This window comes from Neophocaena asiaeorientalis, unplaced genomic scaffold (genome assembly GCF_003031525.2).
Source record: "Neophocaena asiaeorientalis asiaeorientalis breed wild unplaced genomic scaffold, Neophocaena_asiaeorientalis_V1.1 scaffold438, whole genome shotgun sequence".
NCBI lineage: Eukaryota > Metazoa > Chordata > Mammalia > Artiodactyla > Phocoenidae > Neophocaena > Neophocaena asiaeorientalis.
Window position 1 is genome coordinate 3,937,175 of NW_020173491.1, and position 14,609 is coordinate 3,951,783.

Genomic DNA, 14,609 nt, shown 5'->3' on the forward strand with positions numbered 1-14,609 from the left:
GAGGAGTCCTAACCACTGGGCAGCCGGGGAATTCCACTAATGGTTCCATTTCTAACGGTTAATTTGTTTTTTTACAGGCTCTGGTTTGGGGCCATGCAATCCACATTCTTGGCTATGAATCTCTTATTTCCAGTTGAAAATGGAAGAAGATGCTTGGGCTCAAACACAGGTTGGTATGGGACCTATTCCCCCCACCTTCTACATATTCAAGGAACCCAAAGTGAAATTTGACATATTTTATTTTGAAAAGTGAACAGTAGTTGCCTGGTTGTTGCATCAAAATACAGTCTGCAGTTTTTACTGAAATGTGTTTATTCTATAGCAAGATAAAAGCATTTTTGTTTTAGTTAAGCAAAATACAAACAACTTAATTGCTGCTATCATAACTCATAAAAAAGTATAAAACAGCATAAAAACACAATAAGCAACGTAGCAATGAATGGTTTATGTCACCAGTGTTTACGTTAAAGCCTTGTTTATGAAAACTTTACAACACATGGTATGAAAACTTACAACTTTGAAAGAAAATATTTACATTGATTATTCAGATGTGGTGCACCTTTTAAATATTCTACCGGTATTACATCATAATAAAGACTCTTGCTCTTTTTTTTTTTAAATCTTAACTTTTGTAATAACTGTCTCCATTTAAGTGCATTTCCCTTTTAAAAATACAGTGTTTTTCATTTTCGAAACTTGTCACTCAAAACACAGAATATAATATTCACATTCTTCTCTTCTAATTGGAATGAATATAATGGGCTAACAGTGGTCATAGATATTGTTACAACATATACTGTGGTTTGATTTGGAGAAGTCATGGGTAAAAAGTGAAAAGGAGTCAATAATTGAAACTAATCACTTGCATTTTTTTTTTTTTCTGGAGAGATTTAAGGAAAAAAAATAAGAGCTTTGGCAAAAGTCTGTGATTTACATTATGTTTTTCATGACAAAAAAAATGCCATCAACGATTGACGTCATACAAATGTTTGTATGAAACTGGATTTTCGTATTTCAGGTAGTTACGACTGTGCTTTTTATTTTTAGGGCTTCGGAAGTTCCAATCGCCTTGAAGTGTGGTTTCTTCACTTCGGGAGAAATAAGGCCATTTGCTATGACTCAGAGAGGCCAGTTTATTATAATCATCAGTATGTCCCAGGATTCATTAAACGGTTTGATTCACATATTGTAGGTAGAGCCTGAATAAATAAAAAAAGGCATCACATAAAAGAGCACAGCTTTTCCTGTTTAAAAACAAAGTGGTTTAGAGTCAGCTAGAAGATGATTTTCAGCTACACTGTAGTTCTTATTGCCTATCTAATAGACACTTGAGAGGACCGCGTGATCTTTTACACATTTCTGCATAACCAACACCGACTCACGAGTTGCAGCCGCACATGGTTTACTCTCGGACGCCACTCTCCTCCAGACGCGCAGATCCGCCTGCCACGTGCGTCTTCAGAAAATACTGACCTGCGATAATACTTGAGTCTGTGTCTGAGACTGTATCTGTGACTGGTGCTGCTGAGAGGCTGGCTGGGGGCTCCCGATGGCGGGGACGGGGGACGTCATCTGGGAGGCGACGGGGGAGTGCTGCCGGGGAGAAGGCTGGGACTGGTGCTGCATGTGCTGCAGCTGCTGCAGCTGGAGATGCTGCTGCAGCTGCTGCAGCTGCTGCTGGTTGATTTGCTGCTGCAGGTGCTGCTGCATGTGGTGCTGAAAATGCTGCTGCTGCATCTGCTGCTGGAGCTGCTGATGCATCTGGTGCTGCTGGAGCTGCTGCTGCTGCATCTGTTGCATCTGTTGCTGCTGCTGCTGCTGCTGCTGCTGCAGCTGCATCTGGTGCTGCTGGGTCTGCACTGAAGGGCTCACTTGGGTGGAGGACGCCGAGCCCACCATGGAGCTGATCAGCGGAGCCCCAATGTTCGATGGCATGTTGGCTGCAATGGTGACCGAAGTGACGATCTGGTTCATGGGGAGTCTCATGGTTAAGGGTTTGGGAGCGATTGACCTAGGGAGCGATTGTTGGAGAGTCTGAGGGGAGGCCGACACTGTTCCGTGCTGAGACAGTGGAGGGCTGAGAAGGAGGGAGGAGGTCAAATTGGTGGACGCCAGGGTCTGCTGAACAGAACGAATGGTCTGGGCTTCTGCTGATTCGGCAGCAGCCTGCATTTTGGGGGAGAAAGTTGGGGTATTTTTAGTATTGTAAATTGATGTCAGAAATGGCCACCATGATTCATGCTTCCCTGAACCCAAGCACTTTGTCATGTGACTTTAAAGCTCCTTCCAGAGGTGGAGTGACACCCCCCACCCTTTGAATCTGGGCTGGCCTGGCACCTTTGCTCTGGTCAACAGAATGTGATGGAAGTGAGGCTTCAAAGTCTGTCTGTCTGTGTCTGTCAGAACCTACCACCTCGTGATGACAGCCATGTGGCCCAGTTACCCACTCAAGAGCCAGCTCACTGCCAGCCAACTGCCACATAGGTGTATGAGTCCAGCACCAACCCCCTGAGGCTGACTGCACACAGACGAGCAGGACTAGCTGATCCTGCCGAGTCTTGGTTGAGATTTAAAGACCCAGCTAGTTAACTGGCACTTTCTGGGATAAATGCTTATCTTTTCAAGTCATTGGGCTTGGGGCTGGTTGTTACACAGCACTATTGTAGTAAAAGATGACTGATACATATATTTAAGAGTAACAATTCTTTAGCATTTAAGTCTGAACTAATGTCACCAGCAAGAACCATTTTGAAAGACAACAGAGTATAGACTGCCTGAGTTCAAATCTAGCTCTACTACTCAACAACTTTGTGGCTTGGGGCAAGTTAATTCACTCATCTGTTCCTCAGTTTCCTCATCTATAAAATAGCGTTATATGGTATTCACCTTGTATAGAGGTTGTGAGAATTAAACTAACTCATATTTATTAAGCATTTAGAACAGTGCCCGGCCTACAAAAAGCACTTCGTAAATGTTAGCTATTTTCATTAATTAACAATTACTACTACCAGAAAACAACTGTTACCAGAAAACTTCAAAGCCCTGTATATAATAATCAAAGCCATGATTATTTATAACAGTGCTCACTTGAGTATAAGAAAAACATAACTGAATTCTTTAGAGGCACTAAATTGAAGTACTTTACAACTTTAGAAATATTTTTAGTTTACCAAATATTTTCAGAGATTTCCAAAATTTAGCAAAGGAGTCATACATAAAGGGAGAAAGTTCAGCACTCATGTGACTGCGTAACCTGTTATAAGATAAACAAATGACCTGGGGCTCAACATGGAGAGAAACTGCCTAATATATTTTGTACTAAAAACACATAATTACCTCCACAAAAATAAATTATTTTAAATGCAACTGGGATTGGAATAATTCCTCTTAAAGACTATTTTTTCCTCTTATTCTACATAAAATTTGGTTTTTTTGTAGGGGGTTGTGTATGGGGGGAACCTTGGCGGCATCAAGCTGCCATCCACTCTCTTTAATGATTCTGAATATTTATTTCTAGATTTTTACTACTCACATTTATAAAATCTACTATTAGAAGAAACCTGAGGAGTGACCTTACATGGAGAATCACTCAAGGTAGGAAAAGCCATGGCCGATGGCTTCTGTTTGAACACCTGATCAGTGTAAAGCTCCGTCCATCGGTGGACAGTTCTCTGGTTTTGTACAAAAGCTCAGGGGGCGCTGCATATTACTGGAGGGTCGTGTTCTGAAGCCTTTGGGTAAGAAGAAACCTGCAAATACTCATAATTATCTTTAAAAACAACCATTAAATCACCCACAAAGTAGAATACACACAGTCTTCTACATATAAACATGAACATTATTTTTATATACTCTAATATGAAAAAATTGCCAAGCCAGTCTTAAGGAAGAAACTACAAGAAAAGTCTATGTTTAAACACCTGGCAATCACACCATTATGCCTATGAGATGCTCCCCTAGTGCAGAATGGAAAAGGGTGGATGGCTGTGAAGAGCTCCTGCTCGTCCGCCGGGTCTACTCCCTCATGGTTGAATATTAAGCTTCTATTAATTTTGCTGGTTGTTGTGAAGATTAAAAGTGAGAGTAGGGCTTCCCTGGTGGCGCAGTGGTTGAGAGTCCGCCTGCCGATGCAGGGTACACGGGTTCGTGCCCCGGTCCGGGAGGATCCCACATGCCACGGAGCGGCTGGGCCCGTGAGCCATGGCCGCTGAGCCTGCGCGTCCGGAGCCTGTGCTCCGCAACGGGAGAGGCCACAACAGTGAGAGGTCCGTGTACCGCAAAAAAAAAAAAAAAGTGAGAGTAGAGTCACATCTTAAGCGAAAGTCCCAGGCTCTGATTGTAGAGACTTAAGTTAAATGCACATGTGATGTTTATCATTTCTAATGCTGAGGCTGAAATCTCGCTCACTTGTAACCTCACTGCTTGGATGAGTTCTTCCATCCAGGGCACAGAGATCAAGCTTAGGCTTCCCTTCCATGATGGCTCTTATATTTGAGGACCAAAATCATACTCCCCCAAATCTTTGCTTCCATGATTCTTTCAATTATTTAAGTATTATTGGATTTTCGGTCCTTACCATCATGGAGGCAACCTGCTGGAGGGCCTTCAATTGGTCAACCACTGGGAACCAATTCCTTACATGTGATCTAATCAGCAAGCTGTACAGTCAGTTGCTGCTTCCTGTGAGGTCACCAGATTAGCAGCTATTTCACACTTTGGGTTCAGGTTGAAATTATTCTAAATTTAGACCTCAAGGACTAGTTTAGTTGCCTGTCATGTCTCTGACTATAAATGTAGGGTGCTCTCAACTGCACTTACCTAATGAAAAAAACAAAACAAAAACACCCCTCCCCCAGTTTGGATTTATCCTTTTTAAATTCCATCCTATTGAATAGCTTTTTAGAATCAATGTAATCAATCAATCCATTTGGAAACATTTCCGAATCGGATTTTAGTATCCAATGTAAAACGTTTACGTTATCCCTTCTAAGTCGGTCACAGACCTGATCAGCCCAATCATGGATGCTATTTCCAGAACGCCTTTTGAGTTACTGGCTCTTGGCTTAAATCCATGTATGATCAATTATTCATGCTCTAATGCACAAAGATCACCTACACCTGCTTCTAGGTAAATGAATGAATAAACGATCCACGCAAGAAGTACATGCACATTGTTACTCTAGTCATGTCACTCTGTCTAATTAGCCATCAAGTACACCTCAATTCTTAACATCTGTGGCCCACACATTCTACCAATGTGCAAATCCCCATCCAGAATAGGTATATCTCTCAATGTGCACCTTCCAGAGTCTCAGAAAAAACTTTTGCTATGGACCTGATGAATGTTTTCTCTTTCTAATGAGGTGGGAAGAGTCCTAAGAGCTATACCTACGAGGTATGGGAGTACCTCTCTCGATCTGGTTCTGAGCAGCTGCCAACGGTGGATCTTACAATTCCGGTGAAGACGAGAAAAGAGGGCTAAACCCTTTTTAAATGGCTCTGCCGGCAACACTGACCATGCCCTGAGGCCCTATGTGGTACTCTGAGGCAACAACAATGACAATGAAATGGAATCTCTGCTTGCCAGGGGAAATACATCACGAGCAAAAACATTAGTTCACATTATCCTCCCCAAAGCCTCTCTAAATTCTAGAAAGGCTAAGGACAAAGTTAATTAAATGTTAAAAATATAAGGTAACAGCTCATGCTTCTTTTGGATCAAGGTAATAGTAATCCAGAGTGACATTTGCTTTGGACTACTGTTGCATTTTATAATACATCAGGGCCCAGTGTATATTCTATGTATAATACATGTATACATGTCTTTTTTAAAGTACTTGGAGAATAATTTTATTTTAAATAATCATGAGGCTTATGTATTTATATGATGTGGAACAGTTTGGTCAAAAACGCAACATCCTCTATCATATTATATCCTCTACAATGCAACCATTGAAGAATTTATGATCTGATGTCCAAAAATGCCTAACATACTTCTCAGTTTAAATAGAGGACATTGACACAGATCTCAGTCCCCGATGGGAAGAAAGGGGCTGTTTGAAATCTGTCTAAATAGCTTCAACATACATATATAGAGATCAGTGACTCCTGGAAACAATTTGGATTCATCAGCTTGAATGAACACTTATTTTCCATGCCATCCTTGGGGTGATCTCTAATGGGAACAAATAAGTTTATGAGTTGTTCGAGATGTTTTGTTTTTTTTTAATCAACTCGAAGAGGAGTTGCATTTATGATTTCAATGCTCCAGGGCTCCTAACTCTCTCAGAGACTGGCCGCCCCTGTCTGGGTTTACCTTAGAGACGAGGCTGGCCCTATATGCAGCCAGGGCCTTCAGGTATTCTTTTTTGGCGGCTTCCGTTTTCCTTTTATAGACCTATTAAAAGACCACAATTAGCACCACCTTTAGCACACACATTCTCAGCCATAAAATAACTGCTGGGCAAATTACGTCGCAACAGAACTCACATAAAAAGTTGGTCTCCCTGGCTTTGATTTTTAAATGTAGAAACACACACACAGATATTAAAACAAAATGAAACCCTGCCACCCCCACTGGGGCACAACTCTGACGTTTACTACAGCAAACAGAAAAAGATTTCCGGTTGCGGCATAGAATTCATGAGAGTAACAGCTAAGGGCCTTCTCTTCGGGCAGTAAATAAGGTAACAAGGATGAAATTTGCGGCAAATGGTTTAAATTATAGAAAGTTAAGGAACTTCTCCATCCATGTCTTCTTTCCCTCACACCCATTTCTAAGCTGAAACAAACCAGAGGATGAAAAACCAACAATAATAGGGAAAGTGTGTGAAGGCAGAAGAGATAAGATGGAGGCCTTTCAACCTGGGTTTTCTTTTGGAGAAAAAACAAGAAAAATCAGAGATAGTGAAAGATGAAAGATTTCCATTACTGAGACCAGTGAGTTACATAAATATATTCCAGTATATTAAACCTCATTTGGGCTTCCTTTTCTTAAACTGTGGTGTCTGATGGCTGGCTGTTATACCAAAGTGCAACTATCCTTTTCTCCAGAATTTATAAGTTAGATGCAGCAGTTTGCCAGCCCCCTTAGGATTACATTTCTAGGGTAGAAAATCAGTCTGCCGCATAGAGCATGAAGCTCAGTGCCAACAAACAGGCAGATTCTACAGCTGCACCATCCCAAGGTAACCAGTTGGTAGGAATGAGGAGGAAGGAAGAAAGAAAGAAAGAAAGAGAGAGAGAGAGAGAGAGAGAGAGAGAGAGAGAGAGGGAGCGAGGGAGGGAGGGAGGGAGGAAGGAAGGAAGGAAGGAAGAAAGAAAGAAAGAAAGAAAAAGAAAATCAAGGGTTTTCCACTCCTTATTCCTGAAACAATTATTCTGGTTTATTACTAATAGGGGTCTATGCTTGCGAGGATATGGAAAATCAACGCCCACGAATGGTCACTGGAGCTTCATGCAAGGAGCCAGGGGAGGATTGAGCCCCAAGAAAACCATTCTTCTCTCCATTTGTGTGGAGGACTTGCACGGGGGAAGATGGGAAGCTGGACCTTAAGGAAGTGTCTCCCACCAGCATGGCTAATCTCTCAATGCCTCTCATACAGCCACGCTTTCAAATGAACTTGGAATAAAATTTCAAATGCCCGATGACAATAATGAGACACGCAGAGTCAGCTTCAAAGTTTGGAAACCCCCCAGGAGAGCACAAGAGTTCAGAAAGATGATCAAAAAAAAGGCAAGCAGGATGGACCTAATCCCTTTGTAGTGCCTTTTTTTAACAAAGGGGGGAAAAATTCCACATTATTTAAAATGAAAAGATTATCATCAAAAGTTTATGCTTGCAGGATACTGCCTGGATCTCCTCCAACTCTCTTCTGAATGGGTTCTGAACACACACCCTTAAGGGAACTGAGAAATCCATATAACTGCAGAGTGGTTTGGATTTACGTGTTTGTGTTTTTTAATTCCATAGCTTAGAAAGGCTTTCATGAGAAGCAATCATATTAAGTGGATGTATTCACTCAGAAAAGGTGTAAAGAATAATCTTGCAATGACCATGATGGATCTTTGCCTCACCTGCTTTTGTTCTTCTCCAAGGCTGTCCCACATAGATGCTACGATTTTTGAGACCTCTCCAAAGGTTGCATTAGGGTTTTGACCTTTAATTGCAGCCTGTGTGTCTCTGAAAAACAGGGCATATGCTGACACTGGCTTCTGTGGCTCATTGGGATCTTTCTTTTTCTTTTTCTTTGGAGTCTTGGGCTTCTTGCCAGAATCTGGAGCAGCTCTTTTCTCTCCAATGGCCTGCAAAGCAGGAAGAAAATTCACTGCCTAGAATGTACTTGCAGAGAATGCAGAAAGACTTACTCAGGTCCCCAGTCGTTCTTTTAAAGTTTTGTTAAACATCATCAACAGATGAATCACCACCAAGTGTGGGGGAGGGGTAAGTTTGCTTAGAGTTAACTGGACAGCAGAGATTAGCATTTAGAACATTGATTAATGAGACCCAGAAGTATCTTCAATACATTCGCAACATATGTTCTAAATAGCAATTATGAATAATGAAAAACAGAACGCTCTGTACCGAGTAATGCCATATATATATATATATATATATATATAGGCTACACATGTACCCATAAACAAAGTATTTTACATTTTCAAAGGTTTTAGAAGTAAACCTAAATACTATTCAGGATGTTGATCATATTCAGATATTTTATATCAGGTCCCTTAGCCATGGAGGCATACCATATGTATGATCGGTCTGAATTGATTTTTTTGAGGCTTGGTCTTTTATTTTACCAGAATATTACTTTGCTAATGGTCTCCGGAAACTCAAATGGAAATTAGCTCTAATCCCTAAGCTTGCACAATAAGGGAAAGGTCACTTTTATTTTCTAAAACAATAAAAACTTCCTAAAGAATAGGATAACAAGAAATGTAAAAATGTCAAAACTCTAAGTAGAGCTAGAAAGGAAATGGATACTCTTCATAAAATTAAAAACCTGTGAAAGAGCAGCAACAGTAGATACTTAAAATCACCAAGGCTAAAAAGAAGACTAATAAGGCGATGTTTATTATTACATATAGTAAGTAACCCTGCCCACAAGAATACTGGCCTAGAGACGCTCACACATATTCACAATGTACTCTGAAACTGAAACCACAGAGATGATCTGGGTACCGTTCCCCACATTTATATACCACTGAGCTCCAGTACTCACCTGCTACCATCATCTAATTTCAACAGTCATATAACATACTCATCAGAGAAGCAGGGGAAATGATTTATCAACCTTGTTTTATCTCCCCCTAGATTATGAAATGACTATACTGGAGATAATTTTGCCGTTAACTTCATCAAGAATGCTGAAGTGTTTGACAGAATCTGTTTTAAAAGCCAGCCTTGGGCAAGATCAACAGAGATAGATTCAAGTAGTAACAGATTGGCTTTTAATGGCCTTGAGTCTTGAATCTTAATTCAAATTTTCCAAGAGTATCATTACTTTCTGAAAGAGGGTCATTGGGAACTTAATCCAATTACTAGCGTTCTTAGGGAGGAAACGGATAAGTAACTTTTCTTTGAGAGCTCTGAACCCTCAAGGTGTTAGGAAACCAAGAGCCTACTTGTAGGTGGGCCTGTTGTTTGTACTGAGTAATAACCACACCTATACTTTATACCAGTAGTTTATGCACTTCAGTAGGTGTTAAGCTAGATCTCACCTCTCCTCCAAAATGCCATCTTTCATAACTCACACGATTAATTCAATAAAATTCTGTAGACCTCATAGTCTTTTTTCTAAATCCTCAGAATAAGTGCAACTTGTTTAATCTAGTTAATGAATCTGAACTTGCAAGGGAGTCAGATGTCTGTTCAGTTAGAGCTTCAATTGGAGCCAAGTTTTCCTTCAATGAAAAAATATTACGTAAGCCACATGAAAAAAATATATACACAGATTTTTCTGAGTCAAACAACTCTATTCTTTTCTTGGAAGAGAATTTGGCACTGTTTCCGCCAACAATATCCTGACCAATGGCAAGATGAAAGTTATTTCCAGTAAAGCTTTTTCTAAATAAGAAGAGTTCTATTTCATTCTTTGTGAAACAACATTCAAGTGTTGACAACCTTTGACGTCTTTCTTGGACAACCATGACTTGCCTTAATCATCATTAGCTTTTAAGAATAAACCCAAAATGAAGAACCTCACAGTGTAAATAAAAGCTCAGAATTAATTCTCCTAAAGAAACTTCTGCATAGTTGACTCAAAGGGCTGTGAAAAAATGGAGAAATAGCTTTACCCAAAAGACATAATCAACAATAACGTTAATCTTCCTTTTTCAGCTAAGTTGCTTAAGAGATATACTGGATTCCTTGTCTTTACACAAAACCTAGACCCTGGCTTAAAATGGAACAAGCTAAGAGTCACATAAAAGGTTCTCTTTAGAGGTGACAATTTCAGATTGATACAGAGGTAATTATTAAGATCAGGAGAAATGTGAGACAAATGAAAGGACTCCATTTGAATTGTGTAATAGCCAGTTATAACTCAGCTGTATCTTATACACATCCCTTGAGTTTCTTTATTACTTTCCACTTCATCCCACTGAAGTCCTTGTGAGTGTGAACACAGACTGCTAAGTGCATTTCCCCACCTTGTGTCCAGTGGGGAGTTAACATAATGGGATAGACCAAGTCCTCTTTCTTAAAATCCCTGCAACATTTCTCCTCTTTTCAGCTAACCTCCCTCCTCTTTTCATCACCCACAATCTTTTCTAGCTCCTCTTCTTCCATTTCTATTTAAACGTAACTGATGCTCAAGGTAAAAATAAGTGATGTTCAATGTTCTGGCCTTGTCTCGCTCCTTGCGCACTCTGAGAAATCCTGATTACTTCTATGTGCTCACATCTACGTGCAGATGGTCCCCAAATCTATAGCTCCATCTCCAACAGACTGAGTTCTAGACTCACATGGAAGCAACTCAAATTCAACCCCTACCATGTCAAACTCTCATCTTCCCCGTGGGGAAAAAAAATAACACTCCTCTCTTCCTAGGTTGAGCCTCTCCATTCACTGGTAGCTACGCTGGCTCTCAAGCTAAAACCCAGTGTATCTTTTATTCCTTCAAATTCCAGGGGATCACCAAACCTTAATAGATGATTCTTCCTCTTGAATGTCTCACTAAACCGGTACCTCCTGTCCATGCCTTCCTTTGCTAAAATAAAAAGCAAACACTTCATAACAAAAGGACGTTTTAATTGAGTTCCTTCTCTCTGGTCCCTCTCTTTATAACACATTCTATATACAGCCCAAGTTATCTTTCTAAAGCATAAATTTGCTTATGCCATTCCTCTATGCAAATAATTAATCAGCTCTCAACTACCAACAGGGGAAAGGCTACCACATTTCAGCCATTTCTTTCTTCAACTCATTTCTTTCTTCCCCCATGTCACACTGCTCACGATACCCATAAATGGACATGTAATATCATTTCTCTTTCTACCAGAATGCTGGCCTCTGTCTTCTGCCTCACAAACTTTTATGTATCCTCTTAGAGCTAATTCAAACATCACCTTCTCAATAAAGGCTTCCTCAAATCACTCCCCTGGGCAGAATCGATGACCATCTCAGCACACCAAATACATCAATTATACCTCTAATCACATCTGGGGCTAGTTTTAAACATTGCTATTTGTTCCCAGCGGGAAGTCCCAGGGGCAATAATTCTCTTAGAAATCTTTGTATCACCAGAACACAGTAAAACGCCAAGCACAGAGTAAGTGTACCACACATAATTAATAAATGAGGAACGAGTGATTGTGTACCTACAAGTAAGTTCAGTGAAACAGAATACTTTTCTAGGCATTCAGAAAGGTCGTACCTGCAACTAAGTTTTTACTTCACACTGTGCGTATTTGAATCACGTGTCATTTCCCTGACAAAAGCAAAGATGTAAAACGATTGGAACTCACTACGTGATAAACCTCATCAAAGGTGCAAGACTGTCCAATGGGCCAGCAGTTCAGCCAACTAACCAGATGAAACTTGCCTACCTGGACATTAACTTAGAACCAGAGCAGTTCAGAATTTCTGGAAAGTCTAGTGCAAGCCTTCCCTTTTGCTGATTTAGGAAAATTAAGCCTAAAAGAGTTAAGCGACTTACTCAATGCCTTACTACTAACAGGAGAAGCCAGATCTTCCAATTTTCGGTTGAATACACTTTCCACAGAAAATAAGTAAATATAAAAGAGTGAAGAAAAAAATTAAACCACCATAAATTCAAATGCTACTCCAAATCCATGAAGCAAAAGAAGGTACTACTGTGAATGAAATTCAAAGACATGCGCATGGGGTGATTCCCAATTCTCTGGTAGGTTATATACTAAAGGCAATTAACTCACTCTGTTGGATTCATCAGCATCCTCTTCATTGATGGAGCTAGAAGGGGAGGGAGTCGCCGATTTGCTCGCTGGAGGTGAAGGAGACGTGTGGGGCACACTGGCACCTCCCAAATTCAACCCCAACTGGGCGCTGAGCTGAGACTGGTTGATGGTGGTGAGCTGGGCAGGAGGCATGATCCCAGAGCGAGCAGCATCCGTCATGTGGATGATGGACCTCATGATCAGGGAGGGATCCTGACGGTATTGTGAAACTTGGGTGTGGCTCTGATCCTAAAGGGGCAACAGCAAGGGGGGGAATTCTTAGTTTTCCCAAACATCAATGAGCTTACAGGGGTTGGGAACGAAATGGGGAAAGGGGATCAAAAGGTACCAACTGTCAGTTACAAACTAAGTCCATCATAAGGATGTAATACACAGCGTGGTGGCTGTAGGTCACGGGACTGTATTGCATATTGGAAAGCTGCTAAGAGAGCAGATCATAAAAGTCCTCTTCACAATAAAAAAAACACACCTTTTTGGTAACTGTATGATGACAAATGTTAACTAGACTTACTGTGGTGATAATTTCGCAATATATACAAATATCCGATCATTACATCGTACACCTGAAACTAATATAATATTAGATGTCAATTATACCTCAATTAAAAAAAAACAATGAACTTATAATGTCAGCAGTTCCTTAGATAGGTTTGACTTGTAATTTTGATAGATCTGACTTATCTCAGGATAGCTATTAACTGTCTAGTTATTAATTTATTAATTAGAAGGACTCATGCCAGAAAGCTGAAAGGTCAAAAGCACAAAGCCCAAATTATCCAGCCTAGTCTACTGCACCAGAGAACTATCACTGGATGACTTAACTAAGTGATAACAAAACACTACCAGCAAAGGGAAGAGAAACAGCCACCCCTTGCTTCGTGCTGAGGAAACTGATGACAAGGAAAGGGTGGAAACAGAGGTCTAACCCCTTCAGGCTCACCAGTTGGTTTGCCATCCTTCTCCTGCACAGTTCTGGTTCTACTACCCTTTCCCCAGCTCTGCAAAAGGGGAGAATCAGTTCTCTATTTTATCCTCCCAGGCATGCATATGCCATATAGAGAGGATGGGCTAGAGAAGCACCGAGCAAGCATCTGTTTGCTTCAGGGCACCCTCTCTGTAAAACCCTCTGTGGTTAACCAGAGGGTCATTCCAATTCTGAATTACATTGTCAATGACATTTGGAAGTCATTCCATGTCCTCAGGATTGGATATCACGTTTTTCATCTTAAACCTGCTTTGTTTTCTTCTGTTCAACCCATCTGATTTAACGTACTAATGAATTTTTAAAAATATGTATAAGGAGGAGGTAAAGACAATCAGAATTAGCTTCTCTGAAGGTTACTGCCGTCACTTCAAATGTAGCCTTCTCTGTATTGGGCAGTCACGTAAAAGGCTTTAGAGTTGCTTCTTCTTCTTCTTTTAATTCCAAAGAATCAAAAAATGAAGACATGCTTTTCAAATGACTTACTTTAAGACTTGTCATTTAGAGTGAGTCTGTGATTTTCTTGAAACTCTCCTGACTCACAGTGACCCAGAATCTAATTTTATACGCAAGCCTATGTATTCCTCTTTTGAATCTTTCTGATAAGGCTTATTTTGCTCTTTAAAGAAACAAATGAACTGTAACTCGGAGCGTTTGATTTCTTGATATTAAATATTATAATGCCACTAAATAAGAAGCCAGAGCTATCAGTAGGAAACTAGTTGAATCAATCATGATCGACCATACTACAAAGTATTATGAAGCTTTTTAAAATAATGAATTAGATTTATGTGTATTGACCTAGAGAAGTGATTCTCAATTTTGGCTCTAATGACGTTTTGGACCAGATAATTCTTTGCTGTGGGAGCTGTCCTTTGCATTGCAGGATGTTAACAGTAACCTTGGCCTCCACCTACTAGATGCCAGTAGCAACCTCCCTCCCCTCAACAGTCATGACAATCAAAAATGTCTCCAGACATTGCCCCCTGGAGGGCAAAACTGCTCCCAGTTCTAGAAAACCACTAATCTAGAGTGATATGCAAGATATAGCAAGTGAAAAAGCAAGTTGCAAAACAGAGTACAGACCCTTTTTGTTTAAAAAAAAAAAGTGTATAAACAATGGTTACATTATATCGGATTGGATTGGAGGGGCAAGGAGGGAAGCATCTTAACTTTTTCCATT

At 40.4% G+C, this 14,609-nt stretch overlaps 1 protein-coding gene across 1 annotated transcript in view; it reads right to left on the bottom strand.

Annotated features, from left to right (window-relative positions):
• Positions 1-221: 221 nt before the first annotated feature.
• Positions 222-14,609, bottom strand: part of TOX3 (TOX high mobility group box family member 3) — a 32,438-nt gene continuing 18,050 nt past the window's right edge. The window contains exons 3-6 of the mRNA XM_024747329.1: positions 12,403-12,672; positions 8,077-8,304; positions 6,317-6,397; positions 222-2,166 (exon numbers count right to left, since the gene is read on the bottom strand). Of these exons, the coding sequence (XP_024603097.1) occupies positions 1,459-2,166; positions 6,317-6,397; positions 8,077-8,304; positions 12,403-12,672 (1,287 nt within the window). The 3' untranslated portion in view covers positions 222-1,458. The remainder of the gene's footprint in view (positions 2,167-6,316; positions 6,398-8,076; positions 8,305-12,402; positions 12,673-14,609) is intronic.